This window comes from Camellia sinensis, chromosome 8 (assembly GCF_055761805.1).
Source record: "Camellia sinensis isolate YWXY chromosome 8, ASM5576180v1, whole genome shotgun sequence".
NCBI lineage: Eukaryota > Viridiplantae > Streptophyta > Magnoliopsida > Ericales > Theaceae > Camellia > Camellia sinensis.
In genome coordinates, this window is record NC_138968.1 from 135,666,637 (window position 1) to 135,684,210 (window position 17,574).

Sequence of the window (17,574 nt, forward strand, 5' to 3'; positions counted from 1 at the left end):
TGCAGACTGTAAAAGCCAGACCCAACTTAAAAAAAAAAAAAAAGTCATTGGGGGCACGTGACCCCCTTGAGCCCCACGTCGCTCCGCCTCTGGGAGTGCATATGGTAAGGAGTGTGTATAGCATAATTTCCTTATATAAAATCACTACTTTTTTTGGTGCGACTGTCACATTTTTTATTTTTATGTTTTCAAAATGTCCTCAGAATATAATAATTGCTTAAAACTATTTCAAATATCTTAAATCCAACTATTTCAAATAATTGTCATAATTATCAGATTTAATTACAAATTCAGTTTGCCCACCTCTAGTATATATATATATATATGGTTAATTACACAAAGACCCCCTCCACTATTAGCAAATATTTGTTTATCTCACCATTAATGTAACTATCACGACCCAAACCCGCCTCTATAGGTTTACTGTCATGACCGGCCAGTAATCCCAGATTATCTATGACCTCAATTAACAAAATCAATCTTATAGCGAAAACAATACAAAACATAATAGACAATCCATTGAGCAATTCTTATATGAAAGACTTCATTTTATACATGAACTTTCAAACATCTTATATACTTACGACATAGCCAATTTAAACATTTGTCATACAACATTCATCCAAACTTTACATCCATTACAAATTCCAACATGACAAAAACAAAAGCAAAAGACAAAAGGGTTGACCATGCTTGGCTCCACTCAAACCCAAGCTTGCTTCATCTCAGAAGTACTTCAAAACAGCTTACACGGGGTTGACTCCGAGGGTTCCACTAGACTTGATGCTCAGCTTGTTCATCTGCATATATATATACACACACACATATAAATAGTGAGTTAGAGCTCAGTGAGTAATAATAGTATAAAAGAGTTAAATGAATAAAGTTCAAAACATAATTTCCATTTCCTTGATCAACATTTCACTTAACCAATGAATTCGATGTATCTCAATAGCAATAACAATTCAATCAATTTACATCGTATATCCAATAGAGTAGCAATAACAATGGGACCTCTTGAGTCAATCAATGGAACCACAACGGGTCAATCAATATAACAATTTCAATGTGACTATCAAGGTCTAACATCAGAGATCTCTGTGCTTCAATTATCTAATGGGTCGTGGTATTGTTTCTCCCACGCAAGGGCCTATTAATCCAATGGGCCATGGTGTTATTTCCCTCAGGCAAGGGCCTAACTAAAGGATGCCACAATTACAATTCAAAAGGAACTTCATTCATTACTAGAAAATAACATTTCAATAAATCAACCATGTAACAATTTTGAAAATAAATATAACATTGAACACATCTTTATAAAGTTACTACTCACAGTGGGTTGGATCGATTCTATGCCTCCGACGTCCACCTATACAAAACACATAACAAACACACAATTGAAGCACCATTTCGATTAACCGTTTTATCTCAATTCAATTCTCTTCTTGTATGTTTCTAGTTTATTCCATGGCTAAATGTGTCTAATTGATGCCTAAGAATACTTAAAATGATATGAAGATGCAAGTATGCTCTTATAAGAGTTAGCCAAAAATTGCTGAAAACAGGGTCTTCGCTCGAGCGCACCTTTGGTCGCTCGAGCGGTCTGCAAAGCTCTGTAAAAGCATTGAATGCTTGAAATCTAAGCTTGAGGCAACAATTTGTCACTCGAGCCATGTGCAGTGTAAAAACAGGGTTTGCTCGAGTGCATACTTGGTAGCTCAAGCCATTGTGTAATTGTTTGCAAAAATATTGGGAGCTTGAAATGTGCGCTCAAGTGACAATTCCATCGCTCAAGCGAACTGCTCAAATTCTGGAATTTCTAGAATTGTGTTTGAAGCTGAAAACATGGATTGAAAAGTTCAAACCTTGCATGGTTGATACAAAAACATGGAAAAACAGTGTATAACATGAAAATACTCCCAATTTGAAACCAATTACTCAAAATCATGGTCCAATTCTCAAATTCAAACTTAAAACTTTAAGCTACAAGCCATGCATGCCTTGAATTGGATTCTTTTCTTTTCAAAACATAACAAAATGGTATAAAATGCATGAAACCATGGAAAAACCTCCAAGTTCATGTATCTAAACTTCATGCATGTGGTAGCTTTGATGAAATTCAACCTCAAAGATGAAAATTTATGCATGCATGTACTTAATTATGCCCTTGATTAGTCAATTCTTGGGAATCCTAGCTTATCCTACTCAATTACATGTAAATGATCCTACAACCTGTTGAATTCAACTCTTACTTAAGATTATTTGCAAGAATTATGGTTGAGATCATACCTAACGCTTGAATTCAAGTGTCAATTAGCTCAATTTTTCAATCCTCTTCCAATTCTCTACACTTCTCCTTCTCGCTCTAAGGTTTGAGTTCTCTCTGTTTCTCACTTAATCTCAGCCAAGAGTGATAAATATGAGCTCACTATGCTTATATGGCATATTTATACATGTTGCTTATGTTAAGCTAATCAAGGGTGATTAAGGCTAATTAATCATTTTGATCTGAATAAAATTTTAATTAAACTTACTACATGATTCTAAATATTCTAATTAGCCTATCGGCCTAGTCAATTTTGGTTTTTGAGTTCGTTTGAGCTTTCAATTTCTGATTCTATGTTGGCAATTAAATAGATATTCCATGAATTAGCAGATATGCACATCAATTAACATATAATCATGCAATTAAACTCACACAAATAATATATAAAAATAGTATACGCGTTGGGGTCGTCACAAAAACCATAAAGTTTAACCCCTTCAATTATAAAAATGTATCACTTTTATCCTTTCAGACCAACTTCAAAAGAGGCGTATTTTCACAATTTTCATAGTTGAGGAGAGTCAGTATGTATAGTTTCATAAGTTATGCAGTAAAGTGATATTCAACAAATTGAGGGGGAACTTGGTATAATTAACCCTATATATATATATATATATATATGTTCCAACAACACATGGAAGGAGGTTCCCATTTCATCTCTAGAGCGCCTCTTCAATCTGATTGCTCGAAGTAAGTTGGTTTGGCTTTCTGTGTTTTTATGCATTAATGGATCAAACGAGGAGTTTGTGTTGCACTGTTCTTCTGATTTTAACATCTCTTATCTATTCCTCATACTTACGTTGTATTTGGTTGGGGGATTTGAGAAGGAATTTGGAAATAGAAAGAGAAAAGGTAGGTGAAATGTAAATAAAATATACCTACATTTCACATAGTTTTACACACACATTTTTCCTTTCCTTTTCTAAATCCCTTCCCAAATCCCCCAACCAAACACAACATTAATAATAAAAGTAAATCCCCAGCTTGTGGATAATCCAATTGCCATCCTATCCAGTTCATGGACCATTAACAAACCCCGACCAGCCCTGAATGCTTCGTGATTTGTATGGAAGCTGAAAATCCGATTAAAATATTCCAAACCCTAATTATCCAAAAACACACAATCTAAATCAACCAGCACTTACGAAAGTGATTTAGATTGTTTGTTTTTCGGAATAAACAATAAATCGACACAAACGATTTTTACGTGAAAAAATCACAATTGAAGAACCTTCAATTGTAATAAAAAACCACGGGCGAAACGCCACTAATCAATCCACTACTGAAGAAAGAAAGATTATAAAGATAATACACAAATTACCCAACTCAGTCAATTTGTCTTCGAATCTTCTGTAACTCTTTTACCACGCCTTCGTCTCGGAACTGATCAATCCTGAAGTTGAATCCACAACTTCACTTGTCGAATTAACGACTACGTACAGAATCAAACGCCTTTTGAAACTCTACGTTTGAATCTTCGAAATCCACCGAAGAGAACTCTCTTGAATATAAAGTAACAAACTCCTTGATGTATGAATCTCAAATCATAAGTTTAGAACTCTCTCAAAAACATCAAGGAAAACTCACAAAAACCTCAGAAGAAAACTTCAAACAAAACCCTAGGACTCTTGAATAAGGTCTAGGAAAAGTAAATCTTAGAATCAGCCTAAACAGGTATAAATAGGCAACCTGAGTCCGCAATCTCCGCTCGAGCGCCCAACAGCCCGCTTGAGCGGATTCAGCAAAATATGTGTGTGATAAAATAGAGCTCCGATCGAGCGCTTGAGAACCCGCTCGAGCGCGAAATCACACCTTCTAGTATTTTTACAGACCTGACAAAATACTAAGAGACCCCAATCTCTGCTTGAGCGCCAATGGTCCCGCTCAAGCGGGAAAGACAAAAACATAGAAAAAATTACAACTTTTTCAACACAAAGTTTTATACCCGGATTTGACAATAAAAGGACCTAACAATCTCCCCCTTTGTCAATTTCCGGACAAAACCTTTCTAAACAATTGTCCTTAAACACACGCACTGGACAAGATTAATAACAAAGAAAAAAGACTCTAAACAACTCTATTATCAAACAATCTTGCCATGTGATCAATCCATCCATCCAACTTCATCCAACATTCACCTGTGAAATAGCTAGCAACATACCAGAAAAACAAAACTTGTGAAACTGTATAAGAATATATCAAAACATACATAGAAAGATAACCATGATACAGTATCCATAATGACCACAATAATATCCAAACAAATCAGACTTAACCACCAACTACAATATTCAAATATTAACAAGACAAAACCAAATATCAAAATATGTACCACCAATGTCATCAAAATATCCAAATTTGTACCACCAATGTCAAAAAAATGTCCAAAAATGTCCAATGTCCACTCCCCCTTTTTGGCCGGGAATCAAGGATGAAAACACAAAGATCAAGCATCAGGGGGAGGTGGAGGCTGTTGAATCTGAAGTAGGGATGTGATGTGCACTAGCTGAGTAGTAATTTGGAAGGCAGTCTGCTCCAACTGACCAAGGCGACCATCAAAAGCATCAAAGCGTGCATCCAGAAAGTCCAACCGTCGGGTCATATTCTCCTCAAAAAGCTGAAGATGATCATGAAGAGTTCGAGGTGGAACAGCATCCGCCTCACCACCAGCAGCGGCGGTGTCAAACTCAGCCTCCTCAGCTAGTCCAGCAGTGGTACCTACAGAAGCACCGACCCAAGAAGACTCCCCCCTTAACATGAGCACGACTTTGGGACACGGTCTTTTTAGTGAACGGTCGGGAGGGGAAAGCAAACTCATCATCCTTTAACACTCGGACCTCAAGCTCGGACAAAAGACGGCTGATCATACAACCATAAGGAAGTCCTAACTGTTTATTCCCAGAAACACCTATCATCTTCTTAATAATCAGTGTGGCTAGATCAATAGACATGTGACGGGCGATACAGAACAAAACAAATCCTTGGTCTTGATTAATTTCGGATGAGTGAGTGGTTACAAGGATGTTGGCACAAACAATAAGATTAAGTAGTCTAAACTCCGAAAGGAGTTCAAACTGTTTTATCAATGCACACGTAGGCCAAGTACGAGAAGCACCACATAACACCTCAGCCACATTATTGAAATCACAAGTGGGACGGACTGGAAAAGGATAGAACTCAGGAAAGACTCTCTTAATCTTAAGAAGCTTGCGAATGAGATCAGGTGTGACAGAAATAGATTGAGACCTAACCCAGGTAGTGAAAGAAGGCACAATGTCACTAATTTACTGAATATTGCAGAAAAATTCTCGAACCCAGTCGAGATTTAGACGACCAGAAAAAGACAACACCAAATCACCACCTAAGGGGTCAAACAATCACACGCATATTTTGCTGAATCCGCTCGAGCGGGCTGTTGGGTGCTCGAGCGGAGATTGCGGACTCAGGTTGCCTATTTATACCTGTTTACGCTGATTTTAGGATTTACTTTTCCTAGACCATATTCAAGAGTCCTAGGGTTTTGTTTGAAGTTTTCTTCTGACGTTTTTGTGAGTTTCCTTGATGTTTTTGAGAGAGTTCTAAACTTATGATTTAAGATTCATACATTAAGGAGTTTGTTACTTTATATTCAAGAGAGTTCTCTTCAGTGGATTCCGAAGATTCAAACACAGAGTTTCAAAAGACGTTTGATTCTGTACGTAGTCGTTAATTCGACAAGTGAAGTTGTGGATTCAACTTCAGGATTGATCAGTTCCGAGACGAAGGCGTGGTGAAAGAGTTACAGAAGATTCGAAGACAAATTGACTGAGTTGGGTAATTTATGTATTATCTTTGTAATCTTTCTTTCTTCAGTAGTGGATTGATTAGTGGCGTTTCGCCCATGGTTTTTCATTACAATTGAAGGTTCTTCAATTGTGATTTTTCCACGTAAAATCGTTTGTGTCGATTTATTGTTTATTCCAAAAAACAAACAATCTAAATCACTTTCGTAAGTGCTGGTTGATTTAGATTGTGTGTTTTTGGATAATTAGGGTTTGGAATATTTTAATCTTGATCTAATCAAGAATCACTTAGGATTTTCAATTCACGACCATGATCAGTTCAGATTCTTATGATACGCCCAATGGAAACACCCTGTTCATTTTGGATTTTAAGGACTAAAGCCTGGAAAGCATCAAACGTATCAGATTTTTTTCTTAAAAAATTTACCCAAGAAAATCGAGTAAAATCATCAACAGTTAGAGAAATATATCTTTTACCTCCAATACTTTCAGCGCGAGTAGGACCCATTAAATCCATGTGAATCAATTCAAGAGGACGTTTGGTTGTAAAGCTGTCCACCTTTTTATGAGGGGCACGGGTTTGCTTTCCAAGTTGACATGGTCCACACACATGGCTCAAATTCTTACCCAGTTTGGGTACTCCTCTCACAAGCTCTTTGTTGGCTATCTTAGTTAGGTCTTTGAAATTCATGTGACCTAATCTTTGATGCCACAAATCAATGTTACTTATGATGGCAGAGTGACAAGTGAGATCATTAGTAGTAACAATCCCATAGCAGTTATCAGATGTGCGAACCCCATGTAAGACAGTATTTCCCTTTTTATCCAAAATTTCACATTTATTTTTTGAAAACAATACTTCATGATGGGAATCACACATTTGACTAATGCTCAAAAGGTTTGCTTTAAGACCATCAACAAGTAAAGCATTATCCAGCTTGGGAAGACCAGCAACACTGATAGAGCCCTTTCCAATGACTCTAGAAGTGCCGTCATCTCCAAAGGTAACAATTCCTCCTTCATATTTTTCTAGGGAGGTGAAGTAGGATTTGTTACCAGACACATGACGAGAGCAGCCACTATCAAAATACCACATGTGTGAATCACGTGCTTTTAGAGCAGTGTGAACAACTAAACAAGTCAAATCATCTTTTCTCACCCAAAACTTTTTAGTCTTGGTATTCCGCCTAGACATATAAGGTTGTCTCCTAGCCCAGAAAGTATTCGAATTTCTACCCTTTTGAGACACCTTACCAAACAATTCAAAACAGTAAGGACGAATATGGCCATACCTACCACAGTGATGACAAATAAAAACAGGATTTACCTCCTTTTTGTTAATCTTACCTGCTTTTGGTAGATGAAGAAAGGAATCATCCTGGTTTACCTTCAATTTTCCCTTTGCTTGAGTCTTCAGGTTATGTGAGGTAGAGGCCTGTCCCTTGTGAGCTGTCGCACCATAGCCTAGCCCACTTTTGTCAGAACCCATTTGTTGAGACCCGAGTATGTCTTCTAGAGATTTGGAACCTTTGTTCCACATGGCAATTGTTGTTCTAGCAATACGGAGTTCTTCGTCTTTCTGACAGACTATCTCTTCCAATGCAGCTTGTGACAACTCAAGACTTTCAAGCTTTTCTTCATATGTGGAATACACTTTCAAAAGTTCATTCCTTTCAGTTTCACAGGATAGAATTTTTCCACATAAGTCTTGCCTGTCACTTGAGATCTTGATGACATTCTGTTTTGCTACTACAAGTTCTCCTTTTAGCCTGACATTCTCACTCTCACATGTTTTGAGCTTGAGAGAGAGTTTGTCATTGATTTTGGACAAATTTAGAGATTTCTCGTACAACTTTTCGTAAGCTTGTTATAGTTCATCACCATTGACCTCATCATTGTCTTCAGATGTTTCATCATCCTCTTTTTGCTCTTCATCCTCCTTGACCTCATCCAATCTAGCAACTAAGGCAGGGAAGTTGTTGGATGGTAGTGAAGGTGAATCTCCTCTTTCATGGAATTGGCTCAGAATTTCCCATGCATCTTTAGCCTTTGTGCAGTGAACAACTCGTTGCTATTTTTCATAGGAAATTGCTCCACGAATAGTAATCAGGGCTCTCTGATTGCCCGGATTGTCTGCACTTTCTATATCTTCTTCAATGGCTTGCCAACCTTCTGGTTCAGAAGCTCTCAGAAAAGCCCTCATTCTGATTTTCCAATATAGGTAGTTAGTCCCATCAAAGGTGGGAGCATGATGCAGATTCTGATCACGAGCTAATTCCGATGGCTTTGGAAGAGGTTGAGAAAAAGTGGTCCAAAATGCCATGAAAGCACTATCCCCGTCTTCACCGGATTCAGGTTCTTCAGGTTCTTCGGGTTCTTGCTCCGACCCGCTTTCATCATCCCAAGTCACAGTGTAAACTTTCTTTCGATTCTTTTTCGAAGGGCATTCAAGGACAATATGACCAAACCCTTGACATTCATAGCACTTGACCCCTTGCCCCTTTACAATCTCTTTTCAGTTTTTTGAGCAAATTTTGATGGAAAAGTTTTGGGTTTTTCATTACTCTTGTCTTTTGAAATAGGGTCTCTGAAATTAGGCTTCTTTTTCTTCAAAATTTTTTTAAACTGTTTTGTAAGCATAGCCGTCATCTCAGACTCTAAATCAAATTCAATCTCCGGAGTTTTTGCAATCTCATGCGCACTAGTGAAAGCCACACTATCTTTTTGTTTTTTCTTTGAAATCTGGTAGGCTTCATAAGTCTGCAAGTTTCCAACCAATTGATCAAGCTTGAGGGTATTAACATTCTGAGCCTCCTCAATGGCTGTTACTTTTGATTGGAACCTCTCGGGAAGGGACCTCAAAAATTTTCCAACAACTTTAGCTTCCGGGATTTTTTCACCAAGTGTGAAACAGGAATTCACGATATCACTAAGTTTTGCATAGAAATCATCAAACGTCTCATCGTTGCACATAAAAAGGGTTTCAAAGGCGGAGGTGAGACGTTGAAGTTTTGACCTTTTGACAGAAGTAGTACCTTCATGAATCGTTTCAAGAATGTCCCAAGCCTCTTTTGCTACCTCACACGCGTAGATTCGAAGAAACTCATCAGGTGTGACGAAGCAAAACAAGGAATTGAGAGCCTTACTGTTCCAACTTGAGTTTTGGTAATCCGTTGTGTCCCATTTATCAAGGGGTTTAGGAATATCAACACCATTAATGGTGACAATAGGTTCACTCCACCCATAGATTACGCAGTGCCAAACTTTCTCATCGATGGATTTTAAAAACACTCTCATACGAGCTTTCCAATAAGAATAGTTTGTACCGTCGAGTAAAGGAGGTCTATGAGTCGAGTTACCTTCACGAATAGAATCCATAATACTAGTCACACAAAATCACATTCCTATAGTTTTGATAAAAACAAAGAGTGACCTGCTCTAATACCAATTGAAAATCCTGAGTGATTCATGATTAGATCAAGATTAAAATATTCCAAACCCTAATTATCCAAAAACACACAATCTAAATCAACCAGCACTTACAAAAGTGATTTAGATTGTTTGTTTTTCGGAATAAACAATAAATCGACACAAATGATTTTTACGTGGAAAAATCACAATTGAAGAACCTTCAATTGTAATGAAAAACCACGGGCGAAACGCCACTAATCAATCCACTACTGAAGAAAGAAAGGTTACAAAGATAATACACAAATTACCCAACTCAGTCAATTTGTCTTCGAATCTTTTGTAACTCTTTCACCACACCTTCGTCTCAGAACTGATCAATCCTGAAGTTGAATCCACAACTTCACTTGTTGAATTAACGACTACGTACAGAATCAAACGCCTTTTGAAACTCTACGTTTGAATCTTCGGAATCCACCGAAGAGAACTCTCTTGAATATAAAGTAACAAACTCCTTGATGTATGAATCTCAAATCATAAGTTTAGAACTCTCTCAAAAACATCAAGGAAAACTCACAAAAACCTCAGAAGAAAACTTCAAACAAAACCCTAGGACTCTTGAATAAGGTCTAGGAAAAGTAAATCCTAAAATCAGCCTAAACAGGTATAAATAGGCAACCTGAGTCCGCAATCTCCACTCGAGCACCCAACAGCCCGCTTGAGCGGATTCAGCAAAATATGCGTGGGATAAAACAGAGTTCCGCTCGAGCGCTTGAGAACCCGCTCGAGCGCGAAATCACGCCTTCCAGTATTTTTACAAACCTGACAAAATACTGAGAGACCCCAATCTCCGCTCGAGCGCCAATGGTCCCGCTCGAGCAAGAAAGACACAAACATAGAAAAAATTACAAATTTTTCAACACAAAGTTTTGTACTCGGATTTAACAATAAAGGGACCTAACAGAAGCCCATCCTTATTCGAAGAGGAGGCTTTCGAAAGCGTTTTTCTGTCAACTTCTACTGCGATTTTGCATACACTGCCTGCATCCTTTGTGTTCTCATCCAAGCAGATGCCCTCCGAACAGAAATCGATGACAATTACCCCCCCTCAAGTAGTTTGGTCCACTAATCCAAACCATTCTGTGAAACTTACCTCAACCTTGAAACTCACTCAGGAAGGAGACTTGATCTTGGCAGATACCGATGGCACTTCCATCTAGTCTACAAACACTAGAGGAGGAGGATGAGGAGGAGGAGGAGGAGGAGGAAAGTACTCTGTCTCAGGCTTAAACTTGACTGAAGATGGAAACCTGGTCCTCTTTGATCAAAACAATGCAATAGTTTGGCAATCATTTGATCACCCAACAGACTCCTTACTTGTTGGGCAAACGTTGGTTAATGGCCAAAATCTGACTGCCAACACATCTGCATCTAACTGGACTCAAGATTTTTATTCACTTACAGTTCAGTATTACAATCTGGTCGCTTATGTAGAAACCAATCCACCCTTGGTCTATTTTCAATCCTATTTAATTGGGGATAATGTCAGATTTCAAAATGGAAATCTTCAACGGTCAAAAAATTTATCTTGCAGTTTCATTGTTAGCTCAGTTCACCAGGTTGGAACCTGATGGCATTTAAAGGCTTATGAGTGGGGAGGATTGAATTGGAATGTTGTGGCAGATGTACTGACATTAGATATTGATGACTGTGGGTAACCCACGACATGCGGCAATTACAGCATCTATTCACCAAACAGACAGTGCGCCTGTCTTGAGGAAATTGCCACCGGCAACACTTCCATGCAAATAAATTCTAGGCAATCCAATCTTGGATGTTCCCCTGTTACACCCATTTCTTGCAACCATTCTCACTATCACATCCTTTCAGAGCTTAAGAATATTAGTTACTTTTACTTCAACATGAAATACAAAAATGGAAACAATTACCACATTGATGAGAAATCAGAGTTAGAGGATTGCAAAAAGAGTTGCTTGAAAAACTGTTCATGCAAAGACGCTTTGTTTGCACATGACTAGGACTATCATTCAAAGAAAGGTTGTTTATTGCTATCTGAAGTCTATTCTCTTATAAATAAGGAGGGAAGGGATGATAAAGTCGTCATATTTCTTAAACTGCAAAAATCTCCAATTCCTTCACCAACAAATTCTCCTCCAAAGAAATCAACAAACATTAGTCATATTGGGATCCGGCCTCGGAGCTTTCTTTGGTGTATGTTTTATGGTTGCCGCTTGCATTTTCATTTTCAAAAACAAAGGAGAATCTAAGGGACCTGATGAGTTCTTTATCGATCAAGTACTAGGGCTGTATCCTAGATTCTCTTGTGAAGAATTGACATCCATGACAAGCAATTTCGATAATAAGCTCGGGAAAGAGGATTTGGGTTAGTGTTTCAAGGGATATTAAGCAATGGCACCAAAGTAGCAGTGAAGCGTCTCAATGGTATTGGTCAAGTTAAGAAGTTAGTTGAAGTTGAGATAATAGGCAACACTCACCATTTCAATTTGGTGAGATTACTTAGATTTTGTGCTGAGAAATCATATTGGCTTCTAGTTTATGAGTACATGTCCAATGGATCCTTGGATACATAGATCTTTCAAAGGCACCAAGAGCTCACTCTTGGGTGGCAATCCAGAAGGAAGATCATCATGGATATAGCCAAGGGACTAACCTATCTCCATGAGGAATGTAGGCAGAAAATATTTCACTTTGATATCAAACCCCAAAACATCCTCTTAGATGATCTTCCTTAAAAAATTTCTAATTTTGGATTGTCAAAACTAATTGATAGAGACCAAAGCCAGGTTGCAACAATGATGAAGGAAACACCTGGCTATTTGGCTCCCGAATGGTTGAACTCAATTACTACTCAGAAAGTAGATATCTATGGCTTTGGTGTTGTGGTCTTGGAAATGTTGTGTGGGAGCAAAATGTTGATAGATCTCAACTTGATGAAGATATGCATTCACTAAGTCTATTTAAAAGGAAAGCAGAGAAGGGACGATTGATCGATATCGTTGATAAAGGCAATGATGAAATGCAATTACATAGAACAAAAGTTGTGGAGATGATGAGAGTTGCTGTATGGTGTCTACAAAGTGATTTTTCCAAGAGGCCTTCCATGTCAATGGTGGTTAAGGTCTTGAAGGGTTCTTTTGATGTTAAAAACAAGTTGGATTATAACTTCATAAATCCTGTGATACAAAAAACAATTCCAGATGTTGATCGCCAAGAGGATGCCATTGGTGCTGGTTGTACTCTATTGTCTCCATTAGCTCTATCTGGACCAAGGTAAAGAAATGAGGCTTCTACAAGCAAATTTTTGCAAATTGATTAATTTTGTACGATTTTTATTTACTTATTATTATTATATTTTGTATTTTGTGTTTTCATTTTGTTTTTTTGAAGATGATAAGTCATATGATTCCAATTTACATTAGAAACATTGCCATATAAGGCTATAATATTAGGTTGTTACACTTTTCTTGATATGTATATATATATCATCTTGTGAAACTATTGTCATGGATATATTTGTCTCATGTCATGTGCATTCGTGATATATGTCTTAATTTTTTTTCTTCTTCCAATCAATAAGAAATTAAGTACAAGGGCGAATTACATTAATAATCCCTATAGTTTGGGGTTTGTATCACTTTGGTCCCTAACTTTTCAATTGTAACACATTTGACCCTGAATTTTGAATCTTGTTCCAAATAAAAACAATTGAAAGTACCATTGCTTAATTTCAAAGGCAAAATCATCAATTTGATAAAATATAAACAAATTTGACAAAAATAAATGTCAAAAAATATTTTTAAATTTTTAAAAATTATTTCCACCCACTAAAAGATAAATTATGTAAAATTGATAAATCTTTAACACATTATTTATTTATTTATTTTACCAAATTAATTTTTATTATGTGTTTGGATAATGATCATGTAATGAGTGGTTGTTAGCCTTTTAATGTGTAATCGATATATTTAATATATGAAATGTTTTTAGTTTTGAATTTTTTGATTTAATGGATTGATTTAATAATGATATCAAAATTGTCGCTATATTTGACTTTTAAAAAAATAGAAACTAATTTAATGAAAATAAAAACAACCCCCCATTACATGATCATCATCCAAACACATAATAAAAATTCATTTGGTAAAATAAATAAATAAATAAATGTGTAAAAAATTTATCAATTTTACATAATTTTATCTTTAGTGAGTAGAAATAATTTTTAAAAATTCAAAATTATATTTTTGACATCTATTTTTGTCAAATTAGTTTATATTTTATCAAATTAATGATTTTGCCCTTTAAATTGATCAATATTATCTTCAACTGTCCTTATTTAGAACAAAATTCAAAATTCAGGATCAAATATGTCGCAATTGAAAAGTCAGATACCAAAGTGACACAAGTCCCAAACTATAGGGACTGTTAGTGTAATTCACTCTAAGTACAAATATGAGAATAATTACATCAAATTAGACGATTATAGTCTAATAAAGCATATCTACAAACCCAACAATCACAGCAAGAAACCTCCTAACCCAACGTGACAATCACTAGAAAGAATTCACCAAACCCAACAATCACTCAATACAACCATCACAATGAAAAATAAATAATCAAAGGTTATCAAACTTTTCTCCATAGGATTTAAACCCGCAATCTCACACTACAAAGTGTGTGCTACATAACGATTAGGCCACAGTCCTTAGTTGATATATCATAAATCCACCCTACCATCATATATCTAATTAGAATAAGGTAGCAAGGTTGAGTGTGAGAAACTGCAAGCTTAGCTACAGTTTAACTCATTAAATGTACAAGGGAATGAGATCCTCATAAATAAAAAAATGAAGAAACTACAAATCAGTGAGTGAGAGGTGGAGCAAATAATTACAAAAAGAGGTGAGAATCTTTGTTGGGTGCACCTTTTGTGGTGTTTTTCTACATAGAAAAGACATGCACCCCAATGTATTTGTAAAACGTGTGCAAATATCGAGTTGAAAATGTTCCCAGGTAAGTCTGAGCTAATATGTAATCACATTCATAAAATTTTGACACTTGCTGCACTACTATCTTTATACTTACTATTATTATTTTGGTTTTGAAATCTTAACTTAATTCAATGGTTTTGGAATCTTAACTTAATTCAATGGTTTTGGAATCAACAACAATTGGGTGCATTTGAGCAGTTTCCCATTCAACAATTGGGTCACAAATTTTCCCTCCTATCACGTTCACACCACCACCTCACTCTGTTAAGTCCAATATAGCATTATTAGTACCCATCGTCTACACACACAATAATTGTCACACTGACCAACTTTTTTTTTCTCTTTTTTTTTTTTTTTTTTTACCTTCTTTTTTTTTTTAAAGATTTCCGTTCCCATTATGTTGACACAAAGATTAGGAAAAACAAAATAAGTTGTGCACTAGAGGAGAGATGGCAGTGTGGATGCTGTCTGTCACTTTCACTAAACAAAAGTTTCTCAAAAATTCTTACATATAACATTTCTAACTAGATAATTCTTCACAAATCAATGTTTAAAATTACCCAAAACGATCTTGATATCTTAACTGTTAGTAAACACAACACACAAACTTTATGAGAAGTTGCATACAGAAAAGGTAAATTCATGAATTATAGTTGAGATCAATCACCACTGGTTCATCTAGTATGATATATCATCCGTTTCTGAAATGATTATCATTCAGTATTCATACCATGCATACAGAAAAGGCAAATTCATGAACTATAGCTGAGATCAAGCACCACAGGTTCATCTAGTATGATATGTCATCCGTTACCGAAATGATTATCATTCAGTATTCATACCATATTCTTCGCAAAATTCTAAGAAATTAAACTTCCCCAACAACTGGCACATTATCGTGAAAAAGGATTCATTAAATCTAGTAATCATTGGATGTTCATTTGGTTCAAATAAATTAGTCACTGAAAACACAGAACACAACCTTTGCGGCCCATTGCCTAGAGAAATGCTAATTACTCCACTTGAAAGCAACTACCACTAGCACAGTTCAAGCAAACAATGCAATAACACCATCTATTTAGAAATGTGCAAATTCTATTCCATCAAAAGAACAAAATACCATAATAAAGTAATGAACTAAAACAAGGGCAACAAGCCACACCAAAATCAAGATATTAGCATCCAAAAGAGGTCCTGAGGAATGTTAATAGCATGTATTTAACTAGAAGAAGGTATTCAGCAAACCTAAAGACAAGCTTCAAATGTATCAAGCATACTGTTTGCATGAAGTATGCACGTTGTTCAACTAGACTCTCCTCAGGTCCATCATTTTCCTCTGGCAAAGCTGGTTCTCCCTCACTATTAACTGCATCAGAAGAATTTGTCGAGCAGCCATCCACAACTTGAGTTCCTTCCTCCAGTAAAACTAGGTTCTCCATGTACTTATCCACCCAAAACGCATCTTTGCTGCCACTGACTCCAAGGTTTGTCATTTCTTGGCACTCAAAGTCATATGAGACCAGCTCTCTACCCATTCCCAACAGCATTTCACCGTTCTTTCTCAAGCCAAGCGTCAACACCAATCTTCCATCAAGATCAATTGTATATTGCTTACTCCAAGACCCCACCACCCCATATTCCTTCATAACCCACACCGTACAACTCTTACTGTATACCGGTGAATCATACTGTAGCACCGAAAGTGATTCACCCACTATAGCAGTCAACATGTTCCTAGGAAACTGATGAACCAGACTCAGTGGCAACTCAATCTCCCCAAAGACTTCATTACCCAAATAAAAAAACAGAGCAAAACAACCACGAGTAACCGGGTCAATAAGCTTGTAAGAAACCCAATGAACCTTCCCATTCAAATAAGCTTGTGACCAAAAGTAATTAACCATGCCAAAACGCGGCACAACACCATCAAAATCCCTCCAAGAAGGATCGCCGAGGACATAAATTTCGACTTGAGGAGGAACCTTAAACCCATTTTCTGATCCCAAATACGAAATCCTGACAACCTTGAAGTCATTTTTAATCAAATCAAGGCCAAACCCATGAACACACATAAAAGGGGAAGTTGATTCAGAGGTAACACGGGGCACAGGAAGGGTGAGAGAGCGGTGAATCGAAGGGTTCCAGAGAATGATGGTATTGGTGTAACCGAAGCAATCGTCGGTGAGACAGAGCAACCCATTACAGGACCCAACAATTCTGAAGTAGTATTTGAAGTGAGTCGAAGATGGGCATTTGAGGTCTAGGAATTTGGGGAAAGTGTGGTTGTTGAAGTGGAGTGAGAAGCGCTCTTTGCGGTGAGAGCAGTGGCGAAGAAGAATCAAGTTGAAGGTGGTGGTGGAGTGATTGAGGTGGGAAGTGATGAAAGAGGAGTTGGAGATGAGAGAGCGCCATGATTTGCATACGCACCTGAATCGGAGGAGAGAGATCACTGGGAGTCTTGAGAGGATTTCAATCAGTACCTTGGTAGGTAGGTAGTCCGACATTGTAGAGAGAGAGAGAGAGGGTTTGATTTTATTTTAGGGCTTTGACAGTTCTTCGACGACGTCTCATTGAGAGGGAAAGGGCATGACTTCAACAGTGGCTCGCCACGTGGCATATGGTCATAGGAGGATTGCTTTTTAGTTTTTTTTTTTTTTTTTGAAAATTATGAATCAGTCTTACTTTTCAAAAAAATAAATATAAAAAAAAATTACAGATTTATCAAAAACAACTATGAGTTTAATTATTGTAAAATTTACTACGAAGTTATAATTATTTTTAAAATGTATACTGATATGCTATTTTTCCTTTTTTTCATCATTTTATATACGAAGGTATTTTTTTGATTTTAATAAGGAAAATTACAATGAAAAAAAAAAAATTGACAACAAACCCTAAGTTTTAATTTCATAATTTTAAATCATAATCTTTTAATATATTTTCAATGTAAACTAAGTGGATGTTTAAGAAGTTGCTATTTTAGTAGATTATTTTAGTTTTTGGCTAAGGTTTGTTTGGCAAGTGAGTT

General features: G+C 36.6%; 1 protein-coding gene across 1 annotated transcript; it reads right to left on the reverse strand.

Annotated features, from left to right (window-relative positions):
• Window positions 1-527: 527 nt before the first annotated feature.
• On the reverse strand, window positions 528-17,090 carry LOC114312530 (F-box/kelch-repeat protein At3g23880-like). Its single transcript, XM_082883546.1, has 2 exons — window positions 15,792-17,090; window positions 528-800 (listed from the first exon to the last, which is right to left on the reverse strand). The coding sequence occupies exons 1-2, from the start codon at window positions 17,048-17,050 to the stop codon at window positions 797-799; spliced, it is 1,263 nt and encodes a 420-aa protein (XP_082739672.1). The 5' UTR covers window positions 17,051-17,090; the 3' UTR covers window positions 528-796.
• Window positions 17,091-17,574: the final 484 nt, after the last annotated feature.

Excerpts from the sequence above, each read along its gene's own strand:
- LOC114312530 (XM_082883546.1), bottom strand. The coding sequence starts at position 17,050 with ATGTCGGACTACCTACCTACCAAGGTACTGATTGAAATCCTCTCAAGA.